The 15306-nt window shown below is 40.3% G+C and overlaps 3 protein-coding genes across 3 annotated transcripts; 1 reads left to right on the forward strand and 2 right to left on the reverse strand.

The window, feature by feature from the left end:
* Positions 1–873: 873 nt before the first annotated feature.
* On the reverse strand, positions 874–4383 carry plekhj1 (pleckstrin homology domain containing, family J member 1). The gene is made up of 6 exons (XM_083990927.1): positions 4004–4383; positions 3747–3814; positions 3592–3658; positions 3292–3382; positions 2481–2544; positions 874–1935 (listed from the first exon to the last, which is right to left on the reverse strand). The coding sequence occupies exons 1-6, from the start codon at positions 4095–4097 to the stop codon at positions 1843–1845; spliced, it is 477 nt and encodes a 158-aa protein (XP_083847053.1). The 5' UTR covers positions 4098–4383; the 3' UTR covers positions 874–1842.
* A 280-nt stretch (positions 4384–4663) lies between these two features.
* sf3a2 (splicing factor 3a, subunit 2) lies at positions 4664–7355 on the forward strand. Its single transcript, XM_083992245.1, has 8 exons — positions 4664–4731; positions 5294–5575; positions 5680–5726; positions 5994–6103; positions 6206–6255; positions 6436–6576; positions 6664–6732; positions 6831–7355. The coding sequence occupies exons 2-8, from the start codon at positions 5378–5380 to the stop codon at positions 7089–7091; spliced, it is 876 nt and encodes a 291-aa protein (XP_083848371.1). The 5' UTR covers positions 4664–4731; positions 5294–5377; the 3' UTR covers positions 7092–7355.
* A 3599-nt stretch (positions 7356–10954) lies between these two features.
* Positions 10955–13567, reverse strand: LOC311000637 (uncharacterized protein; the record flags this gene model as incomplete). The annotated part of the gene is made up of 7 exons (XM_083991377.1): positions 13551–13567; positions 12873–12973; positions 12257–12285; positions 12087–12162; positions 11617–11751; positions 11431–11531; positions 10955–11338 (listed from the first exon to the last, which is right to left on the reverse strand). Exons 2-7 carry the CDS (start codon positions 12964–12966, stop codon positions 10955–10957), a joined length of 819 nt encoding a protein of 272 aa, XP_083847503.1. The 5' UTR covers positions 12967–12973; positions 13551–13567.
* Between the last annotated feature and the right edge of the window lie 1739 nt (positions 13568–15306).

The raw sequence follows: 15306 nt of genomic DNA on the forward strand, positions 1-15306 counted from the left end.
TTGAAAAAAAAAAAAAAAAAAAAAGCAATGTATGTGTGTGTGTGTGTGCGTGCGTGCGTGAGTGTAATTTGCAAATGTCACACGGTTAGGACGAAAAAGGAACTATTCGCTAAAATGGTAATTTTGTTGGTCCTCACTTTCTGCAACACTTTGATGGAGCTGCAGTTAAACCACAGTAGGGTTTGGGTTGGACTTACAGTAAATGTAGGGTATGTGAGTAGTGAGAGGATAATAAGACTTTTTGGTTGTGATGGTTAAAGTTTAGGGCAAGAGATGAGAGAATGCATACGTGTCATCACAAAGAAATGAGTGTGTTTATCTGGATCCAACCACCACAACAGGCTTCCTGTGGGGTCAGCTGTTGAGTGTGTGTGTGGGTGGACCATAGACTGTAAAAAGAAGGGGTGGACCTAATGTTGAATGCATATGAGTCCCCATGAAGATAGTGAAATGAAGGTGCGTATGTGTGTTGTTAACCATAGACTGTTAACATGTTAATTCGTATGAAGTGGCACACACCGAAACTACAATCCTGCAACACCAGGAAGCATCTACATGCAACAGCTGATCGTTGACCTTTTTGTATTACTCACTGATTCATTCTGCACATTTCACTCAGTGTAAAGATACACGTGCCATAGACATTTTGAAACCATCACTCACAGCAGTTGCACAGTGAAGTGAACTGGCCGTGGGTGTTTGACATTTTGATCTTGATTTCGGTTAATAGAGGACACATGGCAGGGATTTATATTGTTCCAATTTTTTTAATAGTAAAAAAAAAAAAAGGAGAGAGATACCAGTGAAAAAAATGCAATCTGACATAAAGTAAAAACAGACTAAACATATTCAATGTGCAAAAGGTTTTAAAACTGGACACACAATCAATGAATTATCCTGCTTGTGAGTAGCAGGATACAGCGATGCCATTTCGTGAAATGTGATAGAGCACAACATTTTAACTCACTATTACACTACACTGACAAAGAAGAAGTCATGTCAAGAGTCTCATTCCCAACATGGTCCAACAGCTTAGCTAAAGGAATCAGATTCAAAGTGCCACAGAAAAGGTACATTAGGTTCAAGTAATAATTGAAATACGACTAATAAAAAAAACCCTCAACACCTAGTAAAGTAATATGTGCAAAAGTATAGTTTTAAAAACTGAATATTCTACATTAGCTGGCTGATAAATACATCGATCTCTAAAAATATTCTTTCCCATAAGCAAAAATGGAGAAATGTGGCTCAACTGAGCAGATCAAAGGGCTCATGTTTAAAAAAAAAAGGACAGTTAATACTGTCAAATGTTTTCTAATGGTCTTATGATCCTGTATTTCTTCAACAGTGTACACTTACTTGATTAACATTAATTTTAATAAACGTTCATATTTCCTGGATTGATTCTTGTTAAAATAATGCTAATAGCCCTGAAAGAAAGTCACAACCAGCTTTGAAGCACGAGTACAATCAGATGCTTAAAATGACTGACCCAAGTGTAAATGTAGAGCTTGTCCAGTAGAAAACACAGAATAAAGGGTATTTTACAAAGAAAACTGATGAATTGAGGCATCTGAAAATGAAATGCATGTAAAATTTCCCAAATTAAAAATAAGACAGTGTTGATTTTTCAAAACCCCTGCATTGCCTGTGACATCTATCAATGAAAATGAGTTATCACCTTGCATAGCCTCATATGCCATGCGTATAACAACCGCACAAGTCTATCAAACAGACTTAATACATTCAAAGCAGTGAAAATCTAGATGACTAGAGTGTGAATGGTAACGCCATGGCTTGCAAACCAGTTAGGAGTGAATGTTGGAATGGCAGGACGCTGGTCTACAGCGAGGAGGTATCCCTAGGCATAAGTTGTAGCCCATTGCTGACCTGGAAGCGAGTTTCATCTGATATACCATACTGCTCCAAGGGGTCCTGCAGAGAAAAAGATATCTGTTATTGAAGCAGTATCAGAATTTAGATAAAACAGATCCGTCCGTTGAAATTGCACACAAGCTCAGAGAGATTTTGCATGTAGTCATGCACCCAAGATTGGTTTGATTTTTAAGATTAGATCTTTGAGATCTATGCCTCCATCACAATAGAGTTTATAGAATAGCAACAGTCCTCTGATTAAGGACTTTTTTCTTTTCTTTTTACCACAGCTATCTATCAAAGAAGTAATGTTTACACTGAGGGATGTGGATCATCCTGACTTACCAAATTTCAGAGAAGATTCATTTCTTATGAGTTTTTCTAAAGTCCAACAGTTGAAAATTCAAGTGTAAATCTGTTATAATGTTATATTTAAACCATTGAGGTGCCTGCCATTCTACCTTTTGTTGAAATTGATACCAATATATTTCACACGGTTAGCCAGAGTATTTTCCACTAAGCATTCCTATGGTATGATAGTGTTGGATAGAAGCACTGTCCGTGAGGCGTGTAGTGCATCGACACACTGCTGTAAGGTACCTCACCTTGCCAGTGAGCCTGTGGATTTCAGTTCGATAGAATATCAAGTTTTTCCTCATGAACTCATAACTGCAAGAGATGAGAGGACAAATAAACATGACATCTGATCAGGAAAAAAAAGTCCAGTCAAGTAAATATAATATAGAAGATGTATTAGTCTAATGCTGCCAGTAGAAAATAAACCAAGGAGTTGAACCATGCCTGCCCAGTTCACAGTGAACACAAATAAAGGGCTGGAGCTCTGAGATCCCCTTGTGGTACCCTCTGTTTGGGAGCAGTATTGTTTTCCCCATAAGCTTTAACACAGGACAAGGCCAACTAAGTAGTAAAGCTCTACACAAGTCACATTGTTAACACTGCATCTCTGGAAACAGCTGCATCATTCATTTGTAACAGTTTCACCCATGTGAGTGTACCCACAGAGCTCAAATAGCATCTTGCTGCAGACTCGAAGCCACAAACATGGCCAAAATAATCAATGAATGCTGCTCATAAATAGCTATACACACTTCCTAGTGGTGTAATTATGTTGGACTAACAAAACAGAGATGTTTTTTCTCATCTGTAAGACTGAATGGTCATAAACATACAGTGCATAGTATGGATGACATGGATGGATCAATCAGTCATTTCAGCTGAGCTCTGTATAAAACAATAATTACTAATGACCAGTAAACCAAATTATTATTTTGATGATCTTATTTATAATTTTGTATTTTTTGTCTACAATGACTGATCACCACTTTACTAATAGCTCATATAGGACCAAATGCATTTTGATCTTTAAAGATGGAGAAAAAGAATGATAAGTATTACCTGGCCTTGATAATGGAGTCTATCCACTCCCCACACTGTTCTTCAGTGTCACACTCAAACAAATACTTCCTCTCTGCTTCATCCAGGAATGCTACATACAGATAAAACAAGAGTTAGAAGGAAATCCATAATAAAGCATACAGAAAATACTGACACTTGATGCATTTCTCTGTGGCTGCTGGTGACATATTATTAACAGTACTGTATCAGCACAACCATGCAAGTTGCGTCATAGTGTGTGAAAGTGTGTTGACTGATGTGAAATGAGGATGTAGTAGATCTGAGGAAACTGAAACTCACCAATGGTGAAGCTGAGGCTGTCCTCCTTCTCCACCCGGCACTGCTCCAGCAGCAGCGCTCCGATAGGCTGAGACAGATGGATGATGGCGTTGTTACACTGATGCATTGTTATCGTTTTTCAAAACAATAGGTGAGGTGTTCAAATATTGACTCACCTCCTCCTCATCGGTGCGGAAATAAAAGAGGAAGTTGACGACGAGTTTCACCAGCCTCCTCTTAATAACTGTTGGAAAAAGGGAAATAAGATGGTGCTTTTTTTTAAAGGATTCAATCTGAGGATGGATGGATGGATGACACAAATATCAAACTGATCTGGTGCCCACACACAGTCACATTACATAAAGCTGCCCACATCACAGGAAAAGGGGGAAGTGATAAGAGCAGAATATTTAGTGTGTATGTAGAGAGTTACCGTCTCCTTTCTTGGGTCCTCTCATCCCCAGTTCAGCTGCCATCTCTGAGGGCTGGCGGCTCAGGGAGACCAGCTCCTTCTCGTTAAAACGCATCACGGTCACTGGCGTAGATTCACCGGCTGAAGACTCAACTCACAGCTACACAAACACGGTGGCTACAGTCCGAGTCCACCCAGTGTTGCCCCGGCCGAGCACATTACAACGTAGCTGTTTGACGCTAGCGACTGTGCGGAGCAGCTATTTAACCGTACAAACCGTTAAGTTCAGGCCCGTTACTTCGTTATCGCATGTCTTTAAAATGTGACGGACAAAGTTTGGTAATTTCTGTGTGTGGTCAAGCTGTGGCATAGGAGCTGTCCTTCATGATACACACACTTCTCAGTGACACTCCTCACTGGTGTAGGTACGGAAGCCGGTGAGGGCCAAACGAGAGGAAGTGTGCCTTTATATATTAAGACTCCCCAAAAGTCCTCTTTCTTTTCTTTAATTTTTTTCTTGATTATTATTAAACCGATACGAGCCACGCTTCCGTATTTCCGGAATTTTGATCCTTGGAAACCGTAAAACATCTTAATTTTGTCAGACACAAACTCGGCTCTCGCCCCAGTCCAGGTGGGGGCGGTAAACCACCGGAAGCCGCCAACCGGCGACAAACCCGAGAAGAAGGAGAAGTCGCTCGGACATGCGCAGTGGCAGTCAACGCTGGCGTGAGCTTAACGTTTTGTTGGTAAGTGTTTTGGACAAAGACAACTGTTTATCAAGCCTCCCACTAAATACTTATTATTTCGTCGTGTAGCTAACCGGTTTATTATAACGTGTTGCGAGCCAGCTACGATTTACTTTTACTTTTTTTTTTTAAACTGTTCCGAGGAGTTAAACGCTACTCATTCCTAGCCGGGTAATACTGTTAGCTTAGCATTAGCTAGCCAAGATACCGCAGTTAACTGGAGCTTCATTCATTAAAGCGCTTTTGTGTTGTAGCATGATACGAAAGCAATATGCTTATTGTCTAATTTAATTGACAAAATATGCGATTAGACACCCCTTCCCTTTACTCCCCAGTAGTTAGACCAAAGGCGGTATCTTTGGTTAGACCGAGTCCACACTAGCGTAAAGAACATGCTCTTATTATTTCCTGTACCAGCTGGGCAAACAGTATAAACAACATATTAAAGTCAACTCGTGACATGGTAAATAGGCAATTTGGTGGATTATATTTAAGTTTACAGCAAATGTTGAGTCAGTAACCAACTTTGACATACAGTAATGTGTGTTTTATGTGTTCCCAGTTAATCAGGAAGGATCCACTGGGAGTTCTGGTCCAGTTTTGACTGGAGTCTCAGGTCCGTGTTTGAGTCCATCGCCTTGCAAAGATGGATTTCCAGCATCGAGCTGGAGGGAAGACGGGGAGCGGTGGAGTGGCGTCTGCCTCTGAGAGTAACCGTGACAGGCGGGAGCGGTTACGGCAGCTGGCCCTGGAGACCATCGACATCAACAAAGATCCATATTTTATGAAAAATCATTTAGGATCATACGAGTGCAAGCTTTGTCTGACACTTCATAACAATGAGGTGAGGAAGCATAGGATGAAATATTACGAGGTCTCCTGAAGTTTGTGTCTTTTTTTTTTTTGCAACTCAAGTATCCTAAAAATACAAAATAATCTCCTCTACAGGGCAGCTACTTGGCTCACACACAAGGAAAGAAACATCAGACCAATTTGTAAGTTTTACATTTTAATTTACCCTATTGTGTCACATACGGAAAAGTAGATGCTGTTGCTTCTTATTGTTTAGTTTAGTTTGTGTTTTCAGATGCATGCATAAATTACAGTTATTGCTATGCAAAATCTAAATATGCCTTTTTTATGTTTATATTGTTGTATATATGTTAACTGTGGCACATTGCTCACCTGTGACCGAGAAACCTAAAAACTTGATGTGTCTAGTGTGTTTATAAATGGTGCTTTTTTTGTTTTGTTTTTTACAGAGCACGGAGAGCAGCCAAAGAGGCCAAAGAAGCTCCTGCACAGCCAGCTCCAGCCAAAGTTAAAGTTGAGGTCAAGAAGTTTGTCAAAATTGGTCGACCAGGATACAAAGGTATGCTTGTTATGTACCAGTGCAGTCACAATTTAGATACACTGCAATTATATTGTATTTAAATACATGTCCGTTGTCTCTCTCGCTCTCTCCTTGATATAGTGACCAAACAGAGAGACCCTGAGACCGGACAGCAGTCTTTACTTTTCCAGGTATGTACTGTATGTTTGGTGGGATTCTCATTGTAAAAATAAGCTTATTTTATGTGCTCCACCTCACATCCTTCACAGACTGTAATACTTCTTTCTGTAGCAGTAATTCTTACCACTGAGATTGACTCTCAAAAGACAGATCTGTGAACAAACTGTTTTCTTTTTTTTTCTGTCTGTCAGATCGACTACCCAGAGGTCGCTGAAGGAATTGGACCAAGGCATCGTTTCATGTCTGCTTACGAACAGCGCATTGAGCCCCCTGATCGTCGCTGGCAGTACCTGCTGCTTGCTGCTGAGCCATATGAGACTATTGCCTTCAAGGTAAGTGGAGGCTACACCTCTGTTGCTCTACATTTTGATAATATTTTTTTCTTCTTGCTTTGATATGCACTTCTTTTGCTCTAATAGGTCCCCAGTAGAGAAATTGATAAAGCAGAAAACCGCTTCTGGACCCACTGGAACAGAGAAACTAAACAGGTACTGATAAGTGGATAATCATTTACCACCACAAACTAACCTAAGCATTTATTTTTTAGAAACACCGTCTTTCATATGGTTTTCTCTTTTCCTCCCAGTTCTTTCTCCAGTTTCACTTCAAGATGGAGAAAGCTGTTACCCAGTCCAGCGGTCCAACGCCTCCTGCAGGTGTGAAGCGTCCCCCTCCTCTCATGAGTGGAGTTGGACCTCGCTCACTAAATGATAGTATGCCGCCTCCCCCACCAGGAGGGATGCCTGTCCCTCCTCTCCCACCCGGTGCCCCAGGTGCCCCTCAGATGCCCATGCCCCCCATGCCGATGAGGCCACCACCTCCCGAGGGCCTGTCAATGTCTAACTGATCATCTACCAGTGGATTATGATTGCTGTCGTACATGGGCTGCAGCCACACTGCTCTGCCTGTCTCACTTTTGATAAGACAGGTACATTGAATTTTATTTCCTCAGATTATGTTTAAAATCCACATTTAGTAGATTTTTATACAGTTGTTTGGTTTATGTAAATGTGAAGAACAGTCTGTTATTGCAACATTGTAATATTTACCACACTTTTGTGTAAATGCTTTGTCCCAGATATCTTTTAAGAATCTGTTTTTGTAATTAAATGCTGCGGAGAGAGAAAAAAACATTTGCTCCTCTAACTCTGTTTTCACAAAGACATTGCATACGGGAATATTTATGCATGATGCATCAAGTCATTGTGTGAGCGGATCATAGCAGAAATAACACATTTTTTGAAAAGGGAAGGATGTTTCTCAAATATTTATGCTCAGAATTACTTGGGATTACAGAAGCATGTATTCACAAAGAAGACACTTTAACTAGGCTCTTGAAAGCAGCTCTCAGATGTCAAAGGCGGAGGACAAAAATGACACATGGGTCACAATTTTGATTAAAAAACAAACTTGATCTTTGTTGCAGACAGTTCATTCACTCCATGTGAATTGGAGGGGTTTGACTTCTTACTATCAACAGTTGAGTGGGCACCCTTGATAAGTGCCGACTACAGAGGATTTTTTTTTTTTAATGCCAAAAAGAGGTCAATCACTCAATGACATGACAATCTTCAATGAGGTAGCATTTGAATTCTGCACAAATCCAAACAACTTCGTGAGTGGCTCTTTCAAAAAATATTCACACAGAATCATCAATCAACAAAAGATTTGTTTGTGTTTGGCCATTTAGTCTTTGTGGTTATCTGCTTCATACAATACCACTTTCACTGTTTCAAGATCCCTCCAAGACCCTTCAAAGGCCAACAGGTGTCTCTCTGGGAACCTGGGCAAATGTGGTGGGAACAGACATGTCATTTACAATTTCAGTTTCGATTCCCTAAAACCACCATTGCTCTTGATTTGCCCCACACTGGTGAATCTAAAATCATTTTCTACATAAACGGGTCAGATTTGACCTGGAACAGTCTCAACGCACAAAAGTTTAGCACCTGTACAAAAGTTTAAGATTTTACTAAATGAAACAAGATACACATTAAATTGAAGATCTGTCCCCGAAGACTTTGAGCCGCACTGGATCTTTCACCATTCTGTCCATGGACTGTCTTGCAGAACTCGTTTAAGCGCGGGTAAGTACTTCTCCCTTTGCACACTCAGCCATTTGGTGTTCACATAGTATGAGCCAGATGTGAACACTTTGAATTTCTAAGAGGAAGAAGACTTGTTGCTTCTGTGACAGCTTTGACAGTGGGCACTGAAATGGATGTAAAAGGCATACTTTGCCTGCCCTTCGCTTCCAGCCTGGACCCAAATGTTTACCCCTCATGGTGGCAGCACAGTCACGTGCTTTGCCCTCAAGGTTGCTTTTGTATCCCATTGCCTAGCTTTCCAATATGTGGACTATTATCATGAAGCCCTGCTGTGTCTAGCCCTACAGCTGAGTCAAAATGAAGAAAACTCTCCCGGATGGCACTATTATAATAATAACTGAGTACCAAAGAAAACTGTTGATGATGCTTAAGACCCCACTGTTTTTCACTTCCTCTGTAGTTTCACATCAAACCATTTCAGCCAAACAACCCAAAACCTCATTCTGAATAATTTTCCTTGAGTACTTTGCATTGTGAATGGAAGTTGACCTTTTTTAATAGCTTGGTCATTGTTAGCAATTTTCTCCAGAATTGCCATGAAGTTTTTCTCTGATTATCTAGTCTGGGGCCGTTGACTTGCTGTTTTGGTAGGAAACGGATCCAGGGCGAGAGAGACAGGCCTTTCCTTCAAAATAAAAGCACCAAGCTAACCGAGCTAATAAAATGTGGTAAGAAAGAGCTCTTCCCCGACAGGCTTTCCGACAGATGAAATGGACCGGGTGAAGTATAATCTATCAAATACAGAATAACCCTCATGGATGACATGAAATCATTTTGAGGTAGAAAAAAAACTTATCAAGGTAGATGGTGATGCTATAATCATTTTTGGCAAGCAAACTGAGTTTTATGAATTGTAACAGCATTTCTAGGTGGTTATGATCTAGGGCAGTGGTTCCCAAACGGTGTGCCGTGAGGCAAGTCCAGGTGTGCTGTGGGATTTTGTGACAACCATACATTATTATTGCAATATACAACTACACAAAAAATAATTATTTTTAATTTACTATCAGTACTTTGTATGCGCTCATTTCATAATACAGAGGCAAACTCTATACCTAAAAACAATTCTTAAAGCAGAAGTAAGTGGTCCGGTCGTTTTCGCTAATGCTGCGTTCCAGGCAGGCTTTTGAAATCGTAAATTACAGCTTCAAGTCACAACTTACGACTTTGTAGCGTTCCAGGCAACCCACTCGTGTTTTTCCGACCTGTTTTACCGGTGAAAGTCACTATAACGGCCACTCGTAACTTCCGACCGGTGAACTCGTACCAGATCGAACTGGTATGACTTCACGGTCGGAAAAATACGAGTTTCCTTGAACGCACCATAACAGTCCTCGTCCCTACGTCGCCACATTCACGGCGTTCCTTGGCTGCACACACAGCCCTGCATGCCGTTCTCTCTCCTCATTGGATAAAAACTGTAGGATACGATAAATGTTTTCTCCTCGGCTCAGAGCAGAGCAGAGTGACTGACAGACCCGTGTTTCGGTCCAAACACTCTATGTAAGTGATTGCTGTCGGAAGATATAACTATTTAAGACTTATATTAACACAAATATATCACTTACTTCTGCTTTAAAATAAAAATCCTCAAAGAGAACCCCATATTTCGCACAATATGTTTCAATACTGATCAATCTGTAGGACCATGGACGGTGCAGCTTCCTTGCATTGACAGTTCTCTGTGATGACATTTTGCAAAGTTTCCTTTGCCTTATTGTGACCTGTCTGGTTTAAATGGTTGTATTGCTGCTTTGATGAAGCCTAATTTGATAAAGTTTCAAATTATTTTTTTTTAAATATTTTGTTAATAAATATGATTTCGTGAGTAATGTCACCTAGTTGTCTTTGTCACATTTTATTTGGCATTATTAAATAATTATGCACATTTACAGATATTTTACATGATATAAGTGATAACACGTGTTATGAAGGCTATTTTGAACAATAGGTGTGCCTTTAGATTTTTACTTGTCCTTTGGTGTGCCTTGGCCACAAAAAGTTTGGGAACCACTGATCTAGGGTATATAAATCTCGTGGATATAATCATTTATTTATTTTATGTAGGCTATAGCCTGACCCATCTGCAAATCATGTCAATTAAAGGTTTGTTTTTTAAGAATGAAACAGATTGTAGGAATATCAAACACACAAAAGCACTGGATATGATACTAGTGTTACTGTATAATCATGTATATTGGCTTAACGTCACGTCAGGCATGTAAGGGTATTTTCCCATGGATGGAACTATTTTGGCGAGCAATTACTTTACTTTATGACACCGTTTTCATATAAAGTCAGGAGAAACCAAACACAATTTGACTGCAATCCCACTTACATTGCGTAGAACTGGGAAAAACTACATTTACACAATGCTTGTTGTTTTAAAATCTATTTTTATTTAAAGTTCAATAAATCAATGTGTTTTAAAAGTTTATGAGTCATCCTGTTTAAATACCTGTTATCTCAATATTTATCAGCATAATCGTGGTTTGACAGAGAAAATCTATAGCACTAAATCCAATTCTACCTCCTTTGGCAAATGTCAATAATCAATATAGATGAACTAGAAATTAATTGGTGCCTGACGCAAAGAAGCAACTCATCCCTTTTGAGATTTTTTCTTCTCTTTCTTGTCTTCCAACTTTTTACTCTTCTTGGGTGTTGTGTCATCTTCACCTTCGTCTTCATCTGCCTCCTCCACCAGGTCGTTCTCTTTATCTCTCTCTTTCTTTTCTTTGGTTTCATCAGCCCTGGTTTTCTTGGCTCTCCTGTCCTTTAATTTCCCATCCTTTTGTTTCATGAGGTTTTTTGGCAGCGGCTTGTTTCTGAGACCTCTTGATGTTCGAGCCATCGCTCCTTTCTTTGACCGCCCTCTTTTGACTTTTCCATCGTCCTCCTCCGCATCCTCATCCTCATCCTCGTCCTCTTCGTCATCAAAGTCTGGCAGCCACCAAAACATGACTTCCCACAGAGATGTTTCAGGCTAGAGGGGGAGAGAACACATTGTACTGAACACTGTAAATGATGAGGTCTTCATTTAAAGATTGAATTACAAAGCAACCAATACTAATTCACCTCCAGCGGTTGCCCTCTGTGTCGTAATCCGCCTGATCGTCTCGTCACCAGTCCAACGTCTTCTTCCTCCTCCTCTACAGTCCCCTGACCACGCAACGTTTCTGTTTTTAAAATAAAGCACCCGGTTACACCAGGCCTGAATGCGGTTTCTGTACCTCACACTTCACTTCTAACTAGACTACTTGCCATGGAGCCTCTGTAAGCCTGAAGTGAGCACAAGGACGGTGATGGCCACAAACAGACATCGGTTCAGAGTGACATTCTCCCATGGTGTCTCAATCTGTGTCAGGTTTTGGATGGACAAGGCTTTCTGCAAGGATGCTGGAGGGGGGTGAGAAAAAAAAAGAACATGGCAGAATGCAAGAAAAGATTTGGAAATTAACTGGTTTTCTCTCTTGCACACAAAAGCTTTAAACCCCTCAAGTTTTTTTGGTCAATGTGAATTGCAGCCAGCAGCCTGTCAAACAAAAACAAGATCTATTCCAATATACAACATAGCCTACCGGTACATGGTTTCATTCATTAAAAAAACAAAGTGTAAAAGAGATGTCATGAAAGTATACTAGTCTCCCAGAGTAAATCAACATATTTCCCCAATTACTGAACTCTTTGCTAAAAGCTGTCAGGGGTCACAGAGAAGGACAGGGGTGGCTCACTTGTTCTGGGGAAGCTGGGCTCTCTGGGTAAAGTCTTGAGTTCTGCTCTTGGTTGTTTTGAAACTGAAGCCATTTCCTGTTGGAAGACAACATTTAGCTTTGAGGGACAGAGATATTAGGGAAATGCGTGCAATACAAAAAAAAAAAGTGTTCTTGTTGGTCCAACTAACCTCTCTAATTTTTCTTGGAGCATACATTTCTGAAACAGATGGAGATTTACAGATTATAAACCATAAACAAACAAAAGTCCAAACAGCCATTCTCTCAATCTGGAGCTAATTTGTCCTCATGCGTACATTCATTTTGCCAAAACATATGTCTAATTTATTAACCTAATTTACACACAACAACAACAAAAAGTCCACTGTGCCAAAGTCTATGTTATACTGCAGATACACCACTAGCAGTTATTTGTCTGTACTGTACAAAGGTGCTTAGAGTAAACACTTAAGCCTACATCAGCATGATAACATCGACAATCAAGGCATGTTTATGTTTAGAGTGCATCATTTCAACAAATACTGTAGTATAACTGTGTGTGTTTAAACACACGCTCCACATAGACTGGTGAGATGATTTGACCAAGCATCCAACACAGCTGAGGTGCATTATCACTGTGTTGCTTTTGACCAGGAGTCGTATTTCAGTACTTCCCCTGGCTGCTGCTCCCAAGTATTTATAGTTGTACAATATATGCACAATGGTTGATGGCTTTTATATGCATGCATTTCAAATTATCTCTCTGTGTGTGTGTGTGTGTGTTCGTGTGTGTGTGTGCGTTGCCACCTGGTCTGTGGATCTGTCGAACAGGCTTCTGTGGAGGAGGATCTGCTCTTGTTGGCCCTAACTCCTCTTCAAATGTCTCATAGCTTTCGTCCATCCCTTCCCTGAGAGAGAGGAAGACTGAGGTAGCTCAAAACATGTTTGTTTTTCAAATGATTAAGCATATTTAGACATATACATTTCACATAAATATGCAGTTAGAGGCCAGTTTGGTTTATGGATTGCTGACATTTGTTTTAGAAACACGTATTTTGCCAGCTGTTACCCTCCAAAAACAGAACGATTCAGTGGCTCACAATGTTGGTGCCATTGTGCTTATTAGTGCTCTTCAAAACTACGTTATTTCTGTGGTCTCATCAGTGCTTCTTTTGGCTGTGCAAAACAATACAAGCAAAAGGTCACCTTCTCCAGTTTATGAATAAAACTGAAGCAACTTCTTGACCTTCACATTTACAGATGAATGCTGTGAGGCCCTTATGTCTTACATGACATTTCTAAATGGACGTTGAGCTAATGTCCTAGCCACTATTAATAGATGAGGCAACACTGTAGAGACAGGTGGATACACACTGCATATAAATAATACACACAAAGGAAAATGCCTCGTGTTACTATTATCCTGTTGTCTAGCTTCTACTTTGACGAAGCATAACCTTTGGCCTGATTGAAATAAAGACCTACCTGCCTCCACATTTGAGGTCCCTTGGGCAGCGTTGGGAAACCTTTGTCACAGAGGCCCGTTGTTCCTGTTCTGAGATGGCAGGAGAGTCACGCTCTAAACTGTCTGACAGCCAAGCACAGGTGCTGGGGAATGAAAAAACAAAAAGCATTGAGTGTCATTCAGAGGCGTTGACTGAGGCAGAGTTGACATTACCACGCACCATTCAGCTGTCACATCCCAGGAGAGCGTTGAGAAGAGAAAAGATGGCCACAGGTTGTGGTACACTGTAAACTATGTCAGAAAAACCTGATTAAAAAATCGTATCTTATCTGGTATCAACATAATTACAGTGCATCAGTCCTATAGGTACAATGGGTTACAATAAGGTAACACCTCTATAAATAAAAGGTGCAGATCTGTTTCTGCATTTAGAATATATACACAAAAAGTGACAAAAATGTGAACATTTAATTTTAGATGCTTTGCATTCTCCTTCTAGTCTGTCTTTAAATCCTGTTTCATATTTCATCAGCAGAGGGCGCCACTGTACTTTGGAGATGGACTTCATCAGCTCTGTTCTATAGATGAAGTCTCATTCAGTCATATTCCCTTTTCATAAGCTGACCATCAGGCCCACCCGCTTTATCAAGCACTTATTACGCACACAGCCATTTTATTGATTAGCCTATTTCTTTATAGCATTCATATAAATGCCATACAGTGCATCTTTTGTCAGCCTATAGGTTACGGTAGATAGGTATATATGAAGGGGAGTACAGTAGGTATCCTGATGCTGTGTTTGTTTGGGGTAGAGCTTTAAGGCAAACTCACCATTTAACGCAAATAGGCCACCAACAAGGGGGAAAAGGAAGATGACCCTTTTACATCAGGGTGAGGTGGTAGCAGGCCACTTTGAGTGTCGGTAAACAGACTAGTGGCAATGTTGACTCATACCTTTGCTGGGACTTTTCCAGCTGAATCACACATCGCTGTAGGCCTACCCATAATCACACTGAATTGGACATGAGGTCTGTTACCTTTGTCGTGGGTTGGCTGAGCATGATAAAGGCAAAGGTGTCAACATGTGATGCATCATCATCCCTCATCATTCTCTTATATAATGACACAAATCATGTTTAATTAATCAAGTATTTTTTTGACTATCTCACAACCATCAAGGTATCTGAAGATATCTATCACTTTTACCAATTATGTAACCTACAAATCACCAGAGATACAAGACATTACCATCCTATCATTAGAAGAGTTTTCCTTCTTGTTGATGTGCAAAACACGGACAAACTAAGATGGTGGACATTATAAACATCATACCTGCTCAACATCAGCATGCTGTGTGGTCTCTTTTCAGTGTGTTAGCGTACTTTACATTAGCATTTAGCTTAGAGCACTGTTGTGGCCGTGCATGTCAACCTCCCACAGCTGCTAGCCTGGCTGCAGCGTCTTAGACTTGTTACTACATTACATTTGGGATGTTGAACATTTTTCTCCAGGTGATTATACTTTAATCTTAAAATCTTGACTAGAATCTCCCTGATTTTTAAATTGTTAAGTTGTTCATGTTACAAATTGTACATTTTGTTATGCATGCGTGTTTGTGGATTCATAGTCCAGTAGAAAGTGCACATACTGAACATTACAGTGGTGTCATGTGTACTGTTAATCTTACTCATAATGAGTTTGTCTGCAGACTTAATTGACCAAATGCACACACTCACTCCGTTGATTTGTCACTGCTCATTAGTCCCAAGGATGCAG

This window comes from Trachurus trachurus (genome assembly GCF_905171665.1).
Source record: "Trachurus trachurus genome assembly, chromosome: 17".
Taxonomy (NCBI): domain Eukaryota; kingdom Metazoa; phylum Chordata; class Actinopteri; order Carangiformes; family Carangidae; genus Trachurus; species Trachurus trachurus.